Source organism: Apteryx mantelli, chromosome 1, assembly GCF_036417845.1.
Source record: "Apteryx mantelli isolate bAptMan1 chromosome 1, bAptMan1.hap1, whole genome shotgun sequence".
NCBI lineage: Eukaryota > Metazoa > Chordata > Aves > Apterygiformes > Apterygidae > Apteryx > Apteryx mantelli.
Window position 1 is genome coordinate 61688073 of NC_089978.1, and position 15659 is coordinate 61703731.

The 15659-nt window shown below is 39.8% G+C and overlaps 1 protein-coding gene across 1 annotated transcript in view; it reads right to left on the minus strand.

The window, feature by feature from the left end:
• Positions 1-13519, minus strand: part of NALCN (sodium leak channel, non-selective) — a 253524-nt gene extending 240005 nt beyond the window's left edge. Inside the window, exons 1-3 of the mRNA XM_067289696.1 lie at positions 13454-13519; positions 3561-3707; positions 1563-1745 (exon numbers count right to left, since the gene is read on the minus strand). Of these exons, the coding sequence (XP_067145797.1) occupies positions 1563-1745; positions 3561-3668 (291 nt within the window). The 5' untranslated portion in view covers positions 3669-3707; positions 13454-13519. The remainder of the gene's footprint in view (positions 1-1562; positions 1746-3560; positions 3708-13453) is intronic.
• Between the last annotated feature and the right edge of the window lie 2140 nt (positions 13520-15659).

Sequence of the window (15659 nt, forward strand, 5' to 3'; positions counted from 1 at the left end):
AAATCATCTTTGCATAACAGAGGTTATGCCTAATCTATTTTACCATATATTTATCCAGTAAAGAAACAGTAAAATGTTGGTGTGCAAATAAAATAACCCTTACTGTGATCTATACATGTGTAATGTGAATCAAGGCAGTGGGAGAAACTCCAGTTGCTCACTCTGTGAGGACAGACTTTCATCAGACATGCTTCAAAGATCAGTTCATATCCACAAAAATACAAATCTTACATTATCCAATGAAAGATGTTAGAAGATGCAGCAATATATTATTCATAGCCTCTAACTGCTGACTGTGAATGAATTCGATCTTTCCATACACAAGGGCTGAGAAATCAAGCTTTGTACAGAAAGTCACACTGTGTTGGCAGTCCCTCCCTCCCTCTGGCCTAATCTCCACATGCCCATTTCTTTGTAAGGCTGTACTGGCTGTAATAGTAACTTGTTCCTTACTCTCACTGTCCAAATGTACATACAGGCCACTAATTCCCCATTCACAATCCAGTGCCCTCACCTTTGCCTGCTTAACGGGCATTTCTGAATAAGAGAGTACATGTAGTAGCCAGAAATACTGCTTCATGAAAGATTACTTTGGCCTTACGCAACCCAAGAAGAATTTCACAGAATCTTATTTCAGTAATTTTCCTAATATTAATGAAACTTTAACTTTTGCTACTAATATGCATTAGGTATGATGACATAATAGTTTAGTTTGGCAGTGAACAAAAACACTATCCCCAAAAGTACAAGTCAGAACCCACTGAAGAGCTAAGCACAACCTGAGATGTCTCAAGAGTCATCAGACCTTTCAGCTGTGAAGGACATAACACACTGATTCTCTCTTCTGTGCAACAGTGACATAATTAAACTGTTAACAAGCTTTGCAGATGGATTTTCTGTACATAAACTGAATTTGTGTATTTTTACTGAAGACTGGAAACAATCAGTAAAACAATGCCACAGAATGATGACTACTGAAAAATTCTGCAGTTTTATGTTCTCCAATACCATATCTACTTATACAAGTATAATTAGTCCAGCAACAACTGTAAACATTTGATAACAGAAGCATTTCTTTACCAACATGTATTATATTAAGAAAAAAATTCAGTAGAGCAAGATAACTCTATTTCTCATTTTGCTCACGGTGAGACATATGCTCTTATTTAAATCAAATAACTCTGCAATGAAAGCATCCAGTCTTTTGGAATAAAAATCAAAGTTCTAACTCCAAATATGGATCTCTAGACATTTATAAAAGATTCTTACTTATATACATGAGCTCATTTTGCTTTTCATTCTTCATATTAACACAATGAGACTATGTATTTCTTAGTAGGAAACCACTATTATGCAATGTTGGTATTATATTTTTTCGGATTAAATATGCAGCAAATCTGCATCTTTTTCCATCTGCCCTTTCTGTTTAGGTGCCATGGTGTTGCCTCCAGTTAAAAAAAGTCACAGCAAAAAGAGCTGATAAGTTAAAATAATCAAATGCCATTAGCATATATTCAGATCCATTTTCTTAAGAACATGAAAAATATCTTTTAAATGCTTACCTTAACTATGCCACGGATATGCATTTTTGCTATCATCTCGGCAGTGTAAAGAAACATCAGTAGAGTATCGAGAGCAAATGTCACATACTGGAGAGGAGGATAATGCTCGAAGGTCTTTGGAGTATTCATACAAACAGAAATCACACTGATGATGGCACAGATTCGTAGTAAAGAGTGTACCCACTGAAAAAAAGACATTGCGATATTGATTTCATGTTCAAAAACAGCTCAAATATTTAGCTTCCATAACTTATACCAGGACTTTTTGTAAACACATATGGTTGGGTTTTTCTTTTACATCACGATCCACATATTTAAGGGCTTCACCCAAAAATAAGCACTCCTGACTTTATTAAAAGCATAAAATAAATTATTAGTTAATTTGGGAGGCTGTATAATTTAGAAAATAAGGATTAAGAGCCAGGAAAGAGAGTTTGGACGCTATACTTTCTACTTTGTGGCCTTTGCAATCAAACTTATTTTCAAATGACAACTCGTCATTTCTGTCAGAACAACAAGAAAAAAAACCAACACTTAAGCAAAAAATTCTCCAGACAAGAAGTATTGAACTAAAAAGTATACTTATAGCAACTTTTCATCTAGGGAAAAATTCTACCCTCATTTACACCAATTCAGACCTCTGATATCAAGAAGTTGTAAAAACACTCATCTAATTTTAGTTTACTAAACATTTCTCTAAGTGTAATGATATTTGACCTGGACTGAACAGCTCTAGTGTTCATACACTTTGAGGCCAAATTAATTATTTTAAAGTGCAAGGCACCGGATGAATGATCTTTTACGCCCCTTCAATCCCTACAGAGTAATCTCTTGTTTCAAATGAAAAAAAGTAGCATAAATAGCAAACTGTGGCTGATATAAAAACCTATTGTCTGCCATATTAAAAAGTCAATATTACACATGCTAAGCAATATACAACTAGTCCATCAACACGACATGAAGCAAAATGACTCCATCTAAAAGGAGTGTACTGAGAAACATATGTAAATAACCTATCATGGCATATATTTCTGCAATGACATTTTGAGCTTATTACAGCCATCAATATAAACATTCTATTTAAAATTAGTTAGTATGAATCATTAATATAAGGGCATTTTCTTGTAAATGATTTAGGTGCTAAAACTCAGAAGCAAAGCTGAGGGCGTCTGGCATCCATACTGCAAATGAGATGATAGCTTCATTAAACGAATATAAGGCCAATAGCAGCTATTAAATGATTTCAGAAGATTTGACTTTTTGCTTTTATAAAATAAACATTTCCACTCCGCTTTAAGAGAAGCGTGAAAATGCCTTCTCTGCAAAAGTATGAATTCTTCAAAACACAGGAATCCTGGATGCACACTGACTGTTGAATAAATAATTGGCATATTTACATGATAATGGCATTTTCTCAATACTGCACATTCTAATAATAACTCCATTCCCAATGAAACTTCACTGATTTCAAGTTACAAGACACTTCTATATCAAACTATTGCTTAGGTCACATTGTAGGCCAAAGGACACTAGAAAAATTCGAGTTCTACTGGAAAATAAGCAGCCAAAATATACTTTTGTATTCATAAAAGATGTAAGAGAGAAAATCAAAACTTTTAAATACTGACCACCACTTTAACAGTAAAATGCTACTTTTGACACACTTTTCAAAAGCTCATTTTACAAACTTGACTTGTAATTTCAATAAACACGATAGCAACCAGAGACAATGAAAGGATGTGTGATTAGAAAAAAAATCTATAGATGAGTTTCTTGGCAAATACTGCCTGAGCATCCCCATCACTTTGCAACAACCAAAAGATACCTGCTTATTTAGTTTTGGACTTTTTGCAAAAATGAACTGGTAGATTAGCAACCATAGCTCAATACTTTTTTCTTACAAATACTTATTTATTTCAGAATCTTTCTTAGAAGTCATATTTCAACAACAAATTCACATTTAACTTATAACTGGTAACTACTGAAAGAGATACCTACTGGTTTGTTAATCCACAGAATATCTGCATTGTCTGACAAAGATTCATCGGGACCAAAATCTGTAACTGGCTGCGCTTCCACCCTTGAACTTTGTTTCCTTTTGAGCATCCTGAAGTTAACTTTTGTTATCTATAATGATGAAACCTCCTTGGGGAGAAAAAAAGAGAAGAGTCATTAATTTACTAAACAAACCATTTTATAATGAACTTTTGAACAGTTTTGTAATTAACCTAAAACATTTTGTCTCTGTGCCAAGCTGCTTTTGTACTTACTGATTAACAGGATCTTCATTTCATTAAGAAATTGCCTATATAAATGACTGACATGACTCTCATAAGTTTACAAAGATGTACACAGAGGTATGCAACTCAAATAAATAAGAGAAACTTAGCAAAGCTGGCAGAAAACTTATACCAATATGCAAAGAAGGCTATTGCTGGGACTTAAACCGAAAGTAATCTTGATGGATTTGACCTGAAGCCATTTAATGTAATGGTGACATTTCCATTTATTACACTATGCTAGGCTAAAGCCCAGTGAGGCAAAGGCAAGCAGATGTTAAGCAGCCAGCAGATGCTACTGTTCTTTACTGAAATCAGAAAATGAGCCTTTTTATTATATAATTCTATTATTAATATGTATTTTTCTAATACTCTTTATGTTAGCAATTATCTACCCAAGAGCCAGACAGCTGGCTCACTTTGGGGCTTATGCTGCCACATGGAAGCACTGAGGAAAGTGTGCCCTTTCCACAAGGCCAGGCACAGTTTCCACGCTGCTGTTTGTGTGGCACAGAGACTGAGCCTTTTGTGCACCTCAGTGATGCTGGACAAGAGCAGAAAGGTGGCTATATCTTAATATTGACTTTTGCACAGATACAGTGCATGGAATCCAAAGTCTAAACAAATCCGAAAAGATGAACAAGCTGCACCCTCCCAAAGGAGTAGCAGTCCATCCAGAAGAGAGCACAGGGCAGGCACAGGATCCATTCATTCATGAAATAAAATCCCTTAGGTTTTGTTTTGTTTCGTTTTGTTTTCCAGGAAAATGAGGGGAAAGCAGAAAGCAAGATCTTGGACAAACCTTACTCAGGACCTAATGTGTTTTGTAGGGGATGATATACTTTCAAAAGGTTAGTCAAAAAAATAATTTAATAAAAGCTACAAGTTAACCACCAAATATCACAAGGTACAATGACGACTGCAGTGTGAATACAAGAAACACTGTGCTTTAATTAGCTGGCAGCAGTGGGTTTAAAGACTATGGAGGTACCCATGTGTTTCCTCTCAACTGTCCTTTTCACTATATGGGCCGCTGCTTCACATTCAAACATTATGCATTTATACGTTCTTTGCTGTCTCTTCTTTTACCTATAATGGCAAACATAACCTGTTCGTCTTCTTTCAAGTCACTTACAGTCTATTCCTGCTCTGTCTATTCACTCTCTTTCAGAATCAAGAGGTCAGCTCCTGCCTCTGAAACCCCCTTGCTAATGTTTTCAGAAGACTGCTTTTTTTTGCTTTCTCCTATGGTGTGTTTCTCCACCTGCAAGGCACTCCTTGCAAACCTCTGCAAAGTTTCCTCATTGTCCTCTTTCAAATCCATCATTAAATTAAAGCTCCTGATCATGATGACTGTGTGATCAGTGTGCCCTACTGTTTTCCTCTCTCCATACACCTACCTGATATCTCCTGTCTAATATTTAAAATCCAAGTCTGGACCATTGGTCTGTGTTTGTATAGACCATAAAGCAATAGCGTCGAGGTCTAGAACTGGTGCTCCTAGCTGAAGGAGCTGAAGTTATACAGCAATTGGGTTTTTTCTCATAAACAGAAGTGATATAAAAGCAAAAAATAAGGGACAACTTCTGACACCTTTACTCACGTTGGATGGTCAATCACAGCAAGATACAACCTTAGTAAAGTGAAAGGGATAATCTGTGACTAAAAATATGCAAATGTTTTTAAATGAACATTTTAAATACTCTCTCTCTAACAAATGAAGACTGCAATACAAACATATCCATACAAGCTCTATGTTCTCTTAAGCCTCCTCCTTCACCTCATGCTCCTATTTCTTTACCATAACCTTTCACTACTTCCTTTACTCATTTTTTTCCTGCTTTCTCCTATTTATTTCCAAGACTAATGCATTGACATGTTTTTTTCTGTTTGGACCAAAGCATGACTAAAAACTCTTTAAGTCTCGGGGGATGTTGGCATACTTTTTGAGGTCACGAAGCATCCTATCACTCTTATAATGGCTACATTTAGCACAGTGATAAGTTTGCCACAATTTCTTGGGAACTGCCATTCCCAAGACCTCAGAAGGAAAAAAAAGAAAAGGCACTTTCTAAAAAGCCTCTTGCAACTATGTTCCTCTGTAAACTGTTACTCAAAATCAATAACATAACAACAGTTTTATGTTTACCCTTTCTGGCAATGTCTATGACAGTGGTTCTGGTAAACTCTTAAGAAAATACTTAAAAATGGTAGAGGATCAGTAAGATAAGTACAATCAATAAGAAAGTTACGAGAAAAGGCTCAGGATACGAAACACTGGTGAGCTACTACTGAAATCATTTTTATAAATGATACTCTAAATAACAAGTCCTGTCTGTTTGGGGAATAAAGTAGATAATTACCAACAGGTTATAAAAGAGGCTCAGTTGTTTTTATGCTTTTTTTCCGTATTGCTTATTTATACATTTGATGTGTAGAAGATTAGCCATATCCTCATAATGAAATTCCCATTTACCTTGTTATCCAGTGACACCTTTTTTTTGAAATTGATTCTATTGAATTGATTTGGGCACATAAAATATCATGAACCTGAGATGTCAGTTATGGTTTCAATTCACTGAGTCATAATCAAATGTGGTGACAAAAGAGATCAGCATTCCTGTTTTTAAGAGGTGGCGATCAGAATTCCTGTATTTAAGAGGTGGGCCTGAATAAACAAGTCACCATGCATACAAATCCAAGGGAAGGGAGAAACATTTGGGGCACACAACAGCCAGGATGTTTACTTCTCTACTCAAAATGAGCAGGAGTGCCTACAAAACTGCAGAATAAAAGACCGCAAGCCAGGAACCTTTTAGACATGATCTTTAGCAAGAACGTTCAAAGTATAGTAAGATTGCTCACAAGTTTTTATGCATTTTTTTTGTTCTAACTACTTTCATTTTTCTGGGAAACACACAGGCTTTTACATGTGTTTGTTACCTTAGAACAACACAAAGCCTGGGGCAGCCTCGGGACTCTCCCGCACGTGTGTAAGGAATTTAACTCATGAACTACAATCCCTTTTGCAGCTCTGTCTGTAAGGGGGATGCAGCTGCAAAGATGCAGGGGAGGAAGGGCACTGTGCATGAACTCCTTGCAGCACGTGACGTGCAGCGAGCACCACACCAAGCGGTGCACACGGGGAGGTTGCAGTCCTCCCTACCTCTGACCATGAATCCCCCTCTGCAGCTCCCGCATTGATCCTAACATACATCCTTAGGTACTTCTTTGATCACAACCTGTTATTAACATAAGAGACTTCATACATTCCCCAGGGAATATTTCTAGCTCCAGAGTTTTTAGAAATATGGGGTGTGGGGTGAAGACAGGTTGTGAGACAGGAAAACACCATGGAGTTTTTGGGCTATGTCCACTTCAGATGTCCTTGGGGTATTTTCTCTGTAAGAGCAATGAAAATCAACAGCACAGGTGTCAACCTTCTTAAGGAGGAATGTAGTCTCTTTGCTTTTAAATCTTCCCTTTAGATTATTTTTAGAAGTGAAAACAAACTAAAGGAGCAAAACAAAATAGAAAATTATTCATGCCCTTTCAGATCCATTCAGTCAGCCTTTTCTCTCTCTTGCCCTGAACTTGCAGGTATGTTCAAAGAAAATTAAGATCACAGCAAGACAATCACTATCCCATCTTAGAACTAAAATTCAAGACAATAAGCTAGATTTATCAGTATTACACTAGATCTGCAGCTTCTCCTGAAATGAAAGTATACCCACACAACAGCTGGTAAACTTAGACCCAGTGTGCAGTTAGGGGGAAAAAAAACTCGATGAAGAACGTCTAATCCCAGTTTGTGATATCCACACTAACCACAAGACACTTTTGCTGATGGAAGTTTGCACTTCCTACAAAAATCAAAAGACAAATTTAAAAAAGCAGCTGATCCTACGCAGCCTCAAAACCTGAGAAATCTGTGCCTTGTTCCTAAAGCAAGTTCACTGTATATAGTATATTCTCAAGCAATCTCTATTACAAACACAGAAAAATACACTTATAAAAGGCACTGGTAGAAAAAGAAGGCAGTTGAAAAATACCTTCACAGAAAAATAAATAGAAAAATAAAGCAGATACACCTCTCTGTCAAACTTTCAAAGACTTACGGAAAGAGTTTAAAGAACAGCCATATCCCTGGTATCAGCAAAGTCTGGCTTCCTGCATATTTCTGTTTCACAGTCTACTGGCTTTGTCATCTGAGATCGCACAAGCACAGACTGAAAGTCCTCCCATGGCTGGGCACCTACAAGAACTCTCTTTAACATGAATTCTGAATGTCTGAAAACATGTCAACTCCCATTCCAATTTTTCCCAGAGCTAGGACATAAAAAGTGGCACATAAACTTGTAAGCGAATAATTATCTTTTAACCTTTGCAGATATGCAAAACCTAAAATCTGCCAATGGGTCCAAAATTTCTAGCGGGTGACAGAAGAGGACCTAAGCACACAAACACATAGCATGATGAAAAAACATCCATTTTATATATAGAAAACCACCAGGCTACCTTAAAGAAGAAATTGCTCTCAGCAATAGTATAGATTCTACAATTACGGAAAAAAAAGTAAGTTCTCTTTCTTTACAAAGTCCTTCTGCTGTTGAATCTCAATAGTCTTCTTCCTCTCCCTCCTAGCCAATTGTCCTTGTTTCCCCATTGCCTGCTCCCTCCATCCCAATGGTCTTCCATCCCTACTTTTGGCACAATTACAGGTGCAAGTTATTTCAGAATTTGTTTTCATATACCACAATATTTGAAGTGAGCAAGTTATATAGATGACAGTACAGATATACTCAATTTTAGAAAGGTAAAGACAAAATTCCATGTGATACAATCACATGCCACATGCCACTCTGCATTTTATTACTAACTCATAACTAGTTTCACGGAAAAACTCCTATCAGTCCTCTTTGTCTCTGTGCAGTGCTGTTGCTCCATCTGATAAAAAGTCCTAAAAGATCTCTTCATTATTTTCAACATAGCATACCGCTAATAGCTGACTGAAATTCCAGTGTTCATCAAAAACAAACCGGATTTTTCACAAAGAAGGTATATTGAAGGAAACATCCTAAAAATCAGTTACATTCACACTTTCAGATCATCTGGACACTGGTAGCAAAGAACAGCTGGTGATGTCTTGTGCTCACAAACAGGACCCGAGGCCAAAATATCAGGCTGGGGTTCACGGATCAAGGAAGGCTTACTTTTTTAATGCAAAAACCCCTGGTCCGAAAATATACAGGTGTCTAGAATTTAGCTCTTTGCTCCCTACATGTCTCCTGTGTCTTGTCTTGTCAATGGCTAAGGGCTATGCTCACACAGTATTTAGTTCTTAAACACAGTTCTTCCTCTAAGACCTAGCTAGAACGATTCAGATCTACTCTGAAGACAGAATCAAATACAAAATTCCATACAGAAGCTGACCTCTTGTAAATACGATATACAGCCTCCTGCTAGTACCACACAATGTCACAGCTTCTACCATAAGCCTTCCAACATCTAAAAGACACAATTTTGAAGAACCCATGCATATCCACTGTGTTGTGACGTAGCCAGACAATGAACTTCATAATTTTAAATAAAACTGGTTTGCATTTTGACCACATTTTTCAATTTAAAAATAGCATTGTATAGAAGAAAAAAACCTGAAGATCTCTACAATCTAAAACATGCCTTCTTAGTATTAATTAATTATGATTTTCAAATGAAGCTGTTAAATGCATTCCACCACAGCACTTCTTTTACATACAAAGTAGAGATCAAGGTACTCCCAGGTTATCCCACCAGTAAAGGGCAGTTACACTCTTATATTATATTCCACAGTCCCAGCTCCCCAAGTATCCAGAAAGGAGGGACAAGCCTGAGCACGAAGCACCTCCTTCCCTGAACAACCAGGTTTTTCCTTCCAAAGCACGAGAGTGGTGTGCACCCCAGACTCTCTCTGACCCATAGGCGGGTGGTATGAGGTAGGACCAGGGAGCTGGAGAGTATCCCAAGCCCCACAGCTTAGACACAGCCTAAGACATTACTCTGTCATAATGACTGGTTAATGCTAAGATTTTAATGATGGCCACTGAATGCCTAGGAGTTACATGTAATGAATATATTGATGGCGATATGTTCCCTTTATGAATGTATATCATGGCTTAACAGCTAGATCACTTTGAATGTTCTTTTCAACTGGGGGCCACCTACCCACCATTTGCTGCCCTAAGATTAGCCTACTGCAATGTAGTCTATACGAAAATCCTTCAGAGCCCCCGGCTGACAAAGAAATGCAGCAATTCACTTGATAAGAATCATGCTGCGAAAAAATGACAGCAGTGTTCTGGGACTTCCTTTTGCGATCTACTCATTTCCAGGTGGAAATTATGCTGTAGCTGATGATCTGTGAAGCTCTAAATGTCTAGCACCTGCCTCTTTGTGGGGCATCTTCTTTACCCACACCTTACAGCTGCAGCTATGAATAGCTGAGGTACCTCATCTAGATGTTTTTTCTTGTGAAAGCAAGGGGGCAGGTCATGCTTTGAGAGGATTTAGGGAGCAATCCATCCTCTCTCTAAAAGATTCTACATTTGGTGACCTGCTAAGAACACTGCAGGAGACACATTTTGCAGGATTTTTCAGAAAGGGTTGAGGGCACCCTTACCAGAATGATGAAGGGGTGGAAAGGAGCTTCTCTGTAGGCGGATGGCTGGCAGTAAGCCTGCTTCAACAATTATCTTAATGTTGCTGGGATTTTGTTGTACCACTAATTATGCGTTAGGGTGCCTAGAACCTTGTATACACATCTTTTCATTATTTAAATTGAAATACATTTAAAAATAAAATAAATAGTGATTATTTTCTTTTAACACTGTTACAATTTCTGCTAAAATAATTATTTAAAAATTTGAATATTCTAGACCATTTTCCCCTTCCAAATTCTTCTCTTTTTCATCATTAGAGGAATTGCCAGAGAATTAGTTAAGACGTATATATTTCAAACCTGAAATCTTGAAAACAAAATTAGGACTCTTCCTTGTTCTTATCTTTTCTTTAAAACAAACAAACTGACATGTAATATACATTCTCAGTGCTGTAGGAGAGTTCCTAGAAGTTCCAACCACAACCTTTGCTTTCTACTACCATCTTTATAAACACAATGATTGGATGTCATGCCCTAGGAAAAAAGGCCAAACTTGAAAGATTTCTTCTGGAGAAAAAAAAATGAAGTAGAAAACTGAGACGATGGGATCCTAGGACAATTCAGGTTGGAAGGACTTCAGGAGATCTCTAGCCCTGTTCAAGCAGGGTTAGCTGTGAGGTCAAACCAGGTTACTGGAGTTTACACAGATTACTAGTCTTGAAAGACTAGTCTAGTCTTGAAAACCTCCAAGGATGGACTTTACAAACTCACTGGACATTCTGTTACACTGCTTGAACGTCCTCATGGGGGAAAAAGAAAGAAAGAAAGAAAGAAAGATGTAAAGATCAAAGAAAATATAGAAGAAAAAAGGGAAAGCAAAGAAAAAAAATTAACTAGTGGAACCAAGACAATTTGCAACCATAGTCTGGGAGTACTATCTCCCAGAGAAAGACATTTATTTATCAGTACTTACCCTGATACAGAAAGCTTCAAACAAAATAAAAGAGGTTATGGAGGTAAAAAAAGGAAGTAGAGAAAAAGATTGAAAAGGAAATAAAATATGATTCAACCCATAATGGTTATTTTAGGCTGATTTTGCTATCCCCAAAAGGATTTCATGCTCAAAACCCGCAGGAAATCCAAGTCCTTTCCCAAACATTAAAGTATTACATTAGTCACACAGTAAAAATAAGTTTATTTTGTGACTGCAACACCTCTATTTTACTCATAAACACATAAAAAAAATCTTGTTTTCAACTGCCTGAATTCCAAAATACCATGAGGGGAATTAAAAAACAACCCTCGCAGAAGCCAATAAAATTTTCACCTTATCATGAGATATTCATTTCTTAAACGGCAGTTATCCCAGAAAACAAGTCTCCCCTCCTCCTGCAGAGTTAGGACCCGTCGCCCATTATCCTCTACAACCGAGCTTGATGATGATCATTGCTTGTGGAGAAGGTTTAAGGCCCGAAACCTATGTGGCTCAAGACCTTGGTTTTCATGAATGCCACATAGGTCTCTGTAAAGTAGTACTCACAGCACCCATTATGTCCAAAAGCTGGAGATATATCAAAATAGTGTTTATATGTTAGAAACTTTTTATTTCCAGAAGGTGTATATCAAATGGGAATGAACTCTGATGGGCCACATCTCTGATTAAAATATAGCAGGCAGGCCAAACAAAATGTCTTTGGGCCTACATTTCTAAAGTACAAATGACATTCTTATTGTGAAGGCTCAAAAATTTTGTTTTAAAAGACAATCTCTAGCCCAACTGATTAAACAAAAACTCCCCCAACTATTCCTAAAAGCTCCCAAAGGTGTATGTGTGAACTTGCAGAAAGTCTGAGTCTTCTAGCAGCCTGAAATACCAACTCAGAGAAACACGATTTTCTTCTGCCTCCATTAAAATTACTGAACTTCTCAATTTATGCAGCAAAAAATAGTTCATTGTCAATATTTTTGTGTGCGTGTGTCACTTATGGAGCAGGTGGGATGGGGTCGTTGTAGAAGAAAATGGAAGGAGCCAGGGACAATGAAAAGAAACAGGAAACTGAAGATGTGAAAGTCACAAAAACAGAAGACCCAAATAGCATTTAATTAGTATTTTCTCGCTGCGAATATTTTCTTTATGAGTGACTCAGAATGCGACAATGGGTAACTGAACAAATCATAGCCAACTTAAAAGCTACATTTGTACATAAAGGCCATCCAGAATCTCAGTTTTTCCTAGGAGCGTGTCTCTGACGTCAGCAGGAGTGTTAAAAATACGTGAACAACAACAAGAGTGAATATGTCTCTTGACACTTAATGGATTATGTTGAGACGCCCGAAACACGGCATCACGCTTTGGGGGGGTGATGTATCTGGGGCCCGGGCAGACTGATCTCGCCAGCTGCCCCGTGCCCCCACAAAAGCGAGGCCGCCGGCCGCGCTGGGGTCGCGAGGCCTCCCCGGCTCCCGGGTCCCCTCCGCACCCTCCCACCTCGGTGTCACCCCTCCGCACACGCTGCAGCTGCAGCAGCAGCAGCAGCTCGGCCCTGGCCTGCATACGCAGAACAGCGGCCGGGCCCCGCGCTAAGCACGCACCGCGGCGGGGGTGGCCGGGTCGCGCCGGCCGGCACAGGACCGGCACGGGGCCGCCAGCAGGCCGCAGTCAGGCGCCGCCCAGGCCCGCGGGCAGGTGCGCGCCGGGGCCCGCGCCCCGCCGGGCCCGGCACCCCGCCGCGCCGCGCCGGGCGGCTGCCGCGGAAACGCGCCCCGCCGAGCGCCCGCCCCGGCCCCGGCGCCGGCCCCGGCGTGGGGTGGGGGGGAGGCGCGCAGGCCTCCCGCGGCGGCGGCGGCGGTCAGCGGCCGCCCCGGTGTTGCGAGCGCCCCGCGGTGCGCGGGGGGCCGGCGAACAGGGGAGGAGCCGCGGCCCGTCGCACCGAGACCACGCACGCAGCAACCGCGGCCCGGCGCCCCCGACCTACCGCCAGCAGCCCCCGTCATGGCGTGGCCGGGCGCCGCTAGTCCCGGCCCCCTCCAGCTTAGGCGGCGTTACCGGCTTCGGCACGGCGCTCCCCGCGGCGGCGGCGGCGAGGCGGCGGCGCTCGGCGGGGGGACCGGGGCGGGCGGCGGCGGCGGGTGCCCGCCTGGCGGCGGCCGCCCCCGGTCTCTCGGCAACGGCGGCGGCGCGGGGACACGGAGCCCCGGGCCCGGGCGGGGGGCTGATGGCAGCAGGCAGTGTGTCCTCCCCCCCCCCCCCCCCAAATCCAGACCCTGCAGGTTTGAAGTAAATATCACCCAGCCTTTCAAAGATCAGGGGGTGAGTAAACAAAAGTTGGGTGTTTTTTTTTTTTTTTTTTTTTTTTAATACAAGCATAAAAACGCTTTTTGTGGAAGCAGAATCGCCCCCGGGGGAGCAAGCCTTGTGCATCTCAAAACCTGGGACCGCCTTCATCGGCCGCACCCTGTCTTCAGCCTTTAAATTACGCTTTATAGGGTTTTCTTCGCCACATTGAGTTTCAAAACGAGTGAGTGCTAAGTGAAATAAAGAAGAGCCCAGAATGCTTTCTGCTGGGTAAAACCGAGCAGTCACTGGGCAAAAAGAAACAGTAGCTATTCAAACAGAAAAAAAGAAAGCAGTATCTCACCCAAGTATGTCTTTCTGAAGCAATTTTGTAGGGTTTTGTTTTGGTATTTTTTATCACGGCAGACTACTATGATGGTACTATGACAGTTTTCTTATTTTGGAGAGAAACCTTATGTGTGCATCCCAAAGCCATTTTAGTATTATGCACTTCTCTGTAGCTGCAGCACAGAATGTATATTTTAATGATATCATCAACTAGGTGGTCTTGGTAATTTTCAGAATTAGAAAAGGCAAATAAAGGCTTGATCTTGAGCTCCACAGTAAAATAAATGTATAAAATAATATGAAAATAATATCGCCTGCTGTAAAGAGATACAAGAAATAATCATTTAAAAAAAGTCTTGGAAAACTCTTACTGTAAATAAAGTCACCACGTTCTGATCTGTTTCCATATTTTCTTGGGGAAAAAAGTAAGTTTCTTTAAATTATACTCGGTTTTTGAATGAAAATAGTTGATATGAAATAATACAAACTCGTTGCCTTTTGGAGCTTGTAACACTAGCAAAATTAAAGAGGTAATCCTGTGAACACAGTTGTTGCTATGATAGCATTAAAAGCATGCAATAGGATTTAAACAGCAAAACCCTAAGCAAAATACCCCAGAAAGCAGAAGGAAAACATATGGCATAAATTGAATTAAGTTTCTTTAGATTATATCTATTTGACGTTTGCAACAAAAACTAGTAAGCCAGTTAGGGAGCAGGCCTCAGGATTATGGATCCAGTCCTGCCAACACTGACGTACGTGCATTAACAGCATTAGCCATTCCAGTAAATTTAAGCACCTAATTTTAGTGTTTGAGGGACTGATGTCTTTGGTAGCTATCAGCCAGCTGATATCTCATGAAAGAAATAGAAAACAAATCAATTTAGGAATAAATGTGTTTACAAATAATACTCTTTATATTTTGTGTATTTCCTCCCCAATTATATTTTATTACTTGGAATAAGTTGCTAGGCAGCCTTACGCTGTTGGCGATAGCATCTCATAAATGAAAATTGACAGTTGCAAACAGTGAAACATTGCAGCTATATCTAAGCAAAAGAAATCTTAGCGTTTGCTAGCAGATGTGATTTTGTGCAACAGCTTTTCTGTGGATACACAGGCTTAGGAAAAATAATATTTTGTGGAATAGTTCAGGTTGAAAGGGAGGTCACCTAGTTTAACCAAGCTCCTGCTCAAAGCAGGGCCAGCTGTGAGATCAGACCAGCTTGCTCAGGGCCTCATCTGGTTGCATCTTCAAAACTGCCGGAGACAAAAAAAACTCACTGCTTGATCAGATTTCAGATATTCCATAATGAGTAAAAGAATTCATTAAATATTCATTTTGAGATGATGGTTTAAAAAAGGTCATAAAATGTCATTTAGAAATTTAGAATTAAACTTCAGACCCAAAGGAAGATTTAATCATTGAGGCATAGGATACAAGTCCTGAACTGCTATATTCCTGCTTTGTTGCTCTCTAGCCACAGGGCATCTGAAGTCCTTAGTCATCTTAATAGCTGTTACCACAAAGTTTTCCAGTAATCTGAAGTTCTGCTCTG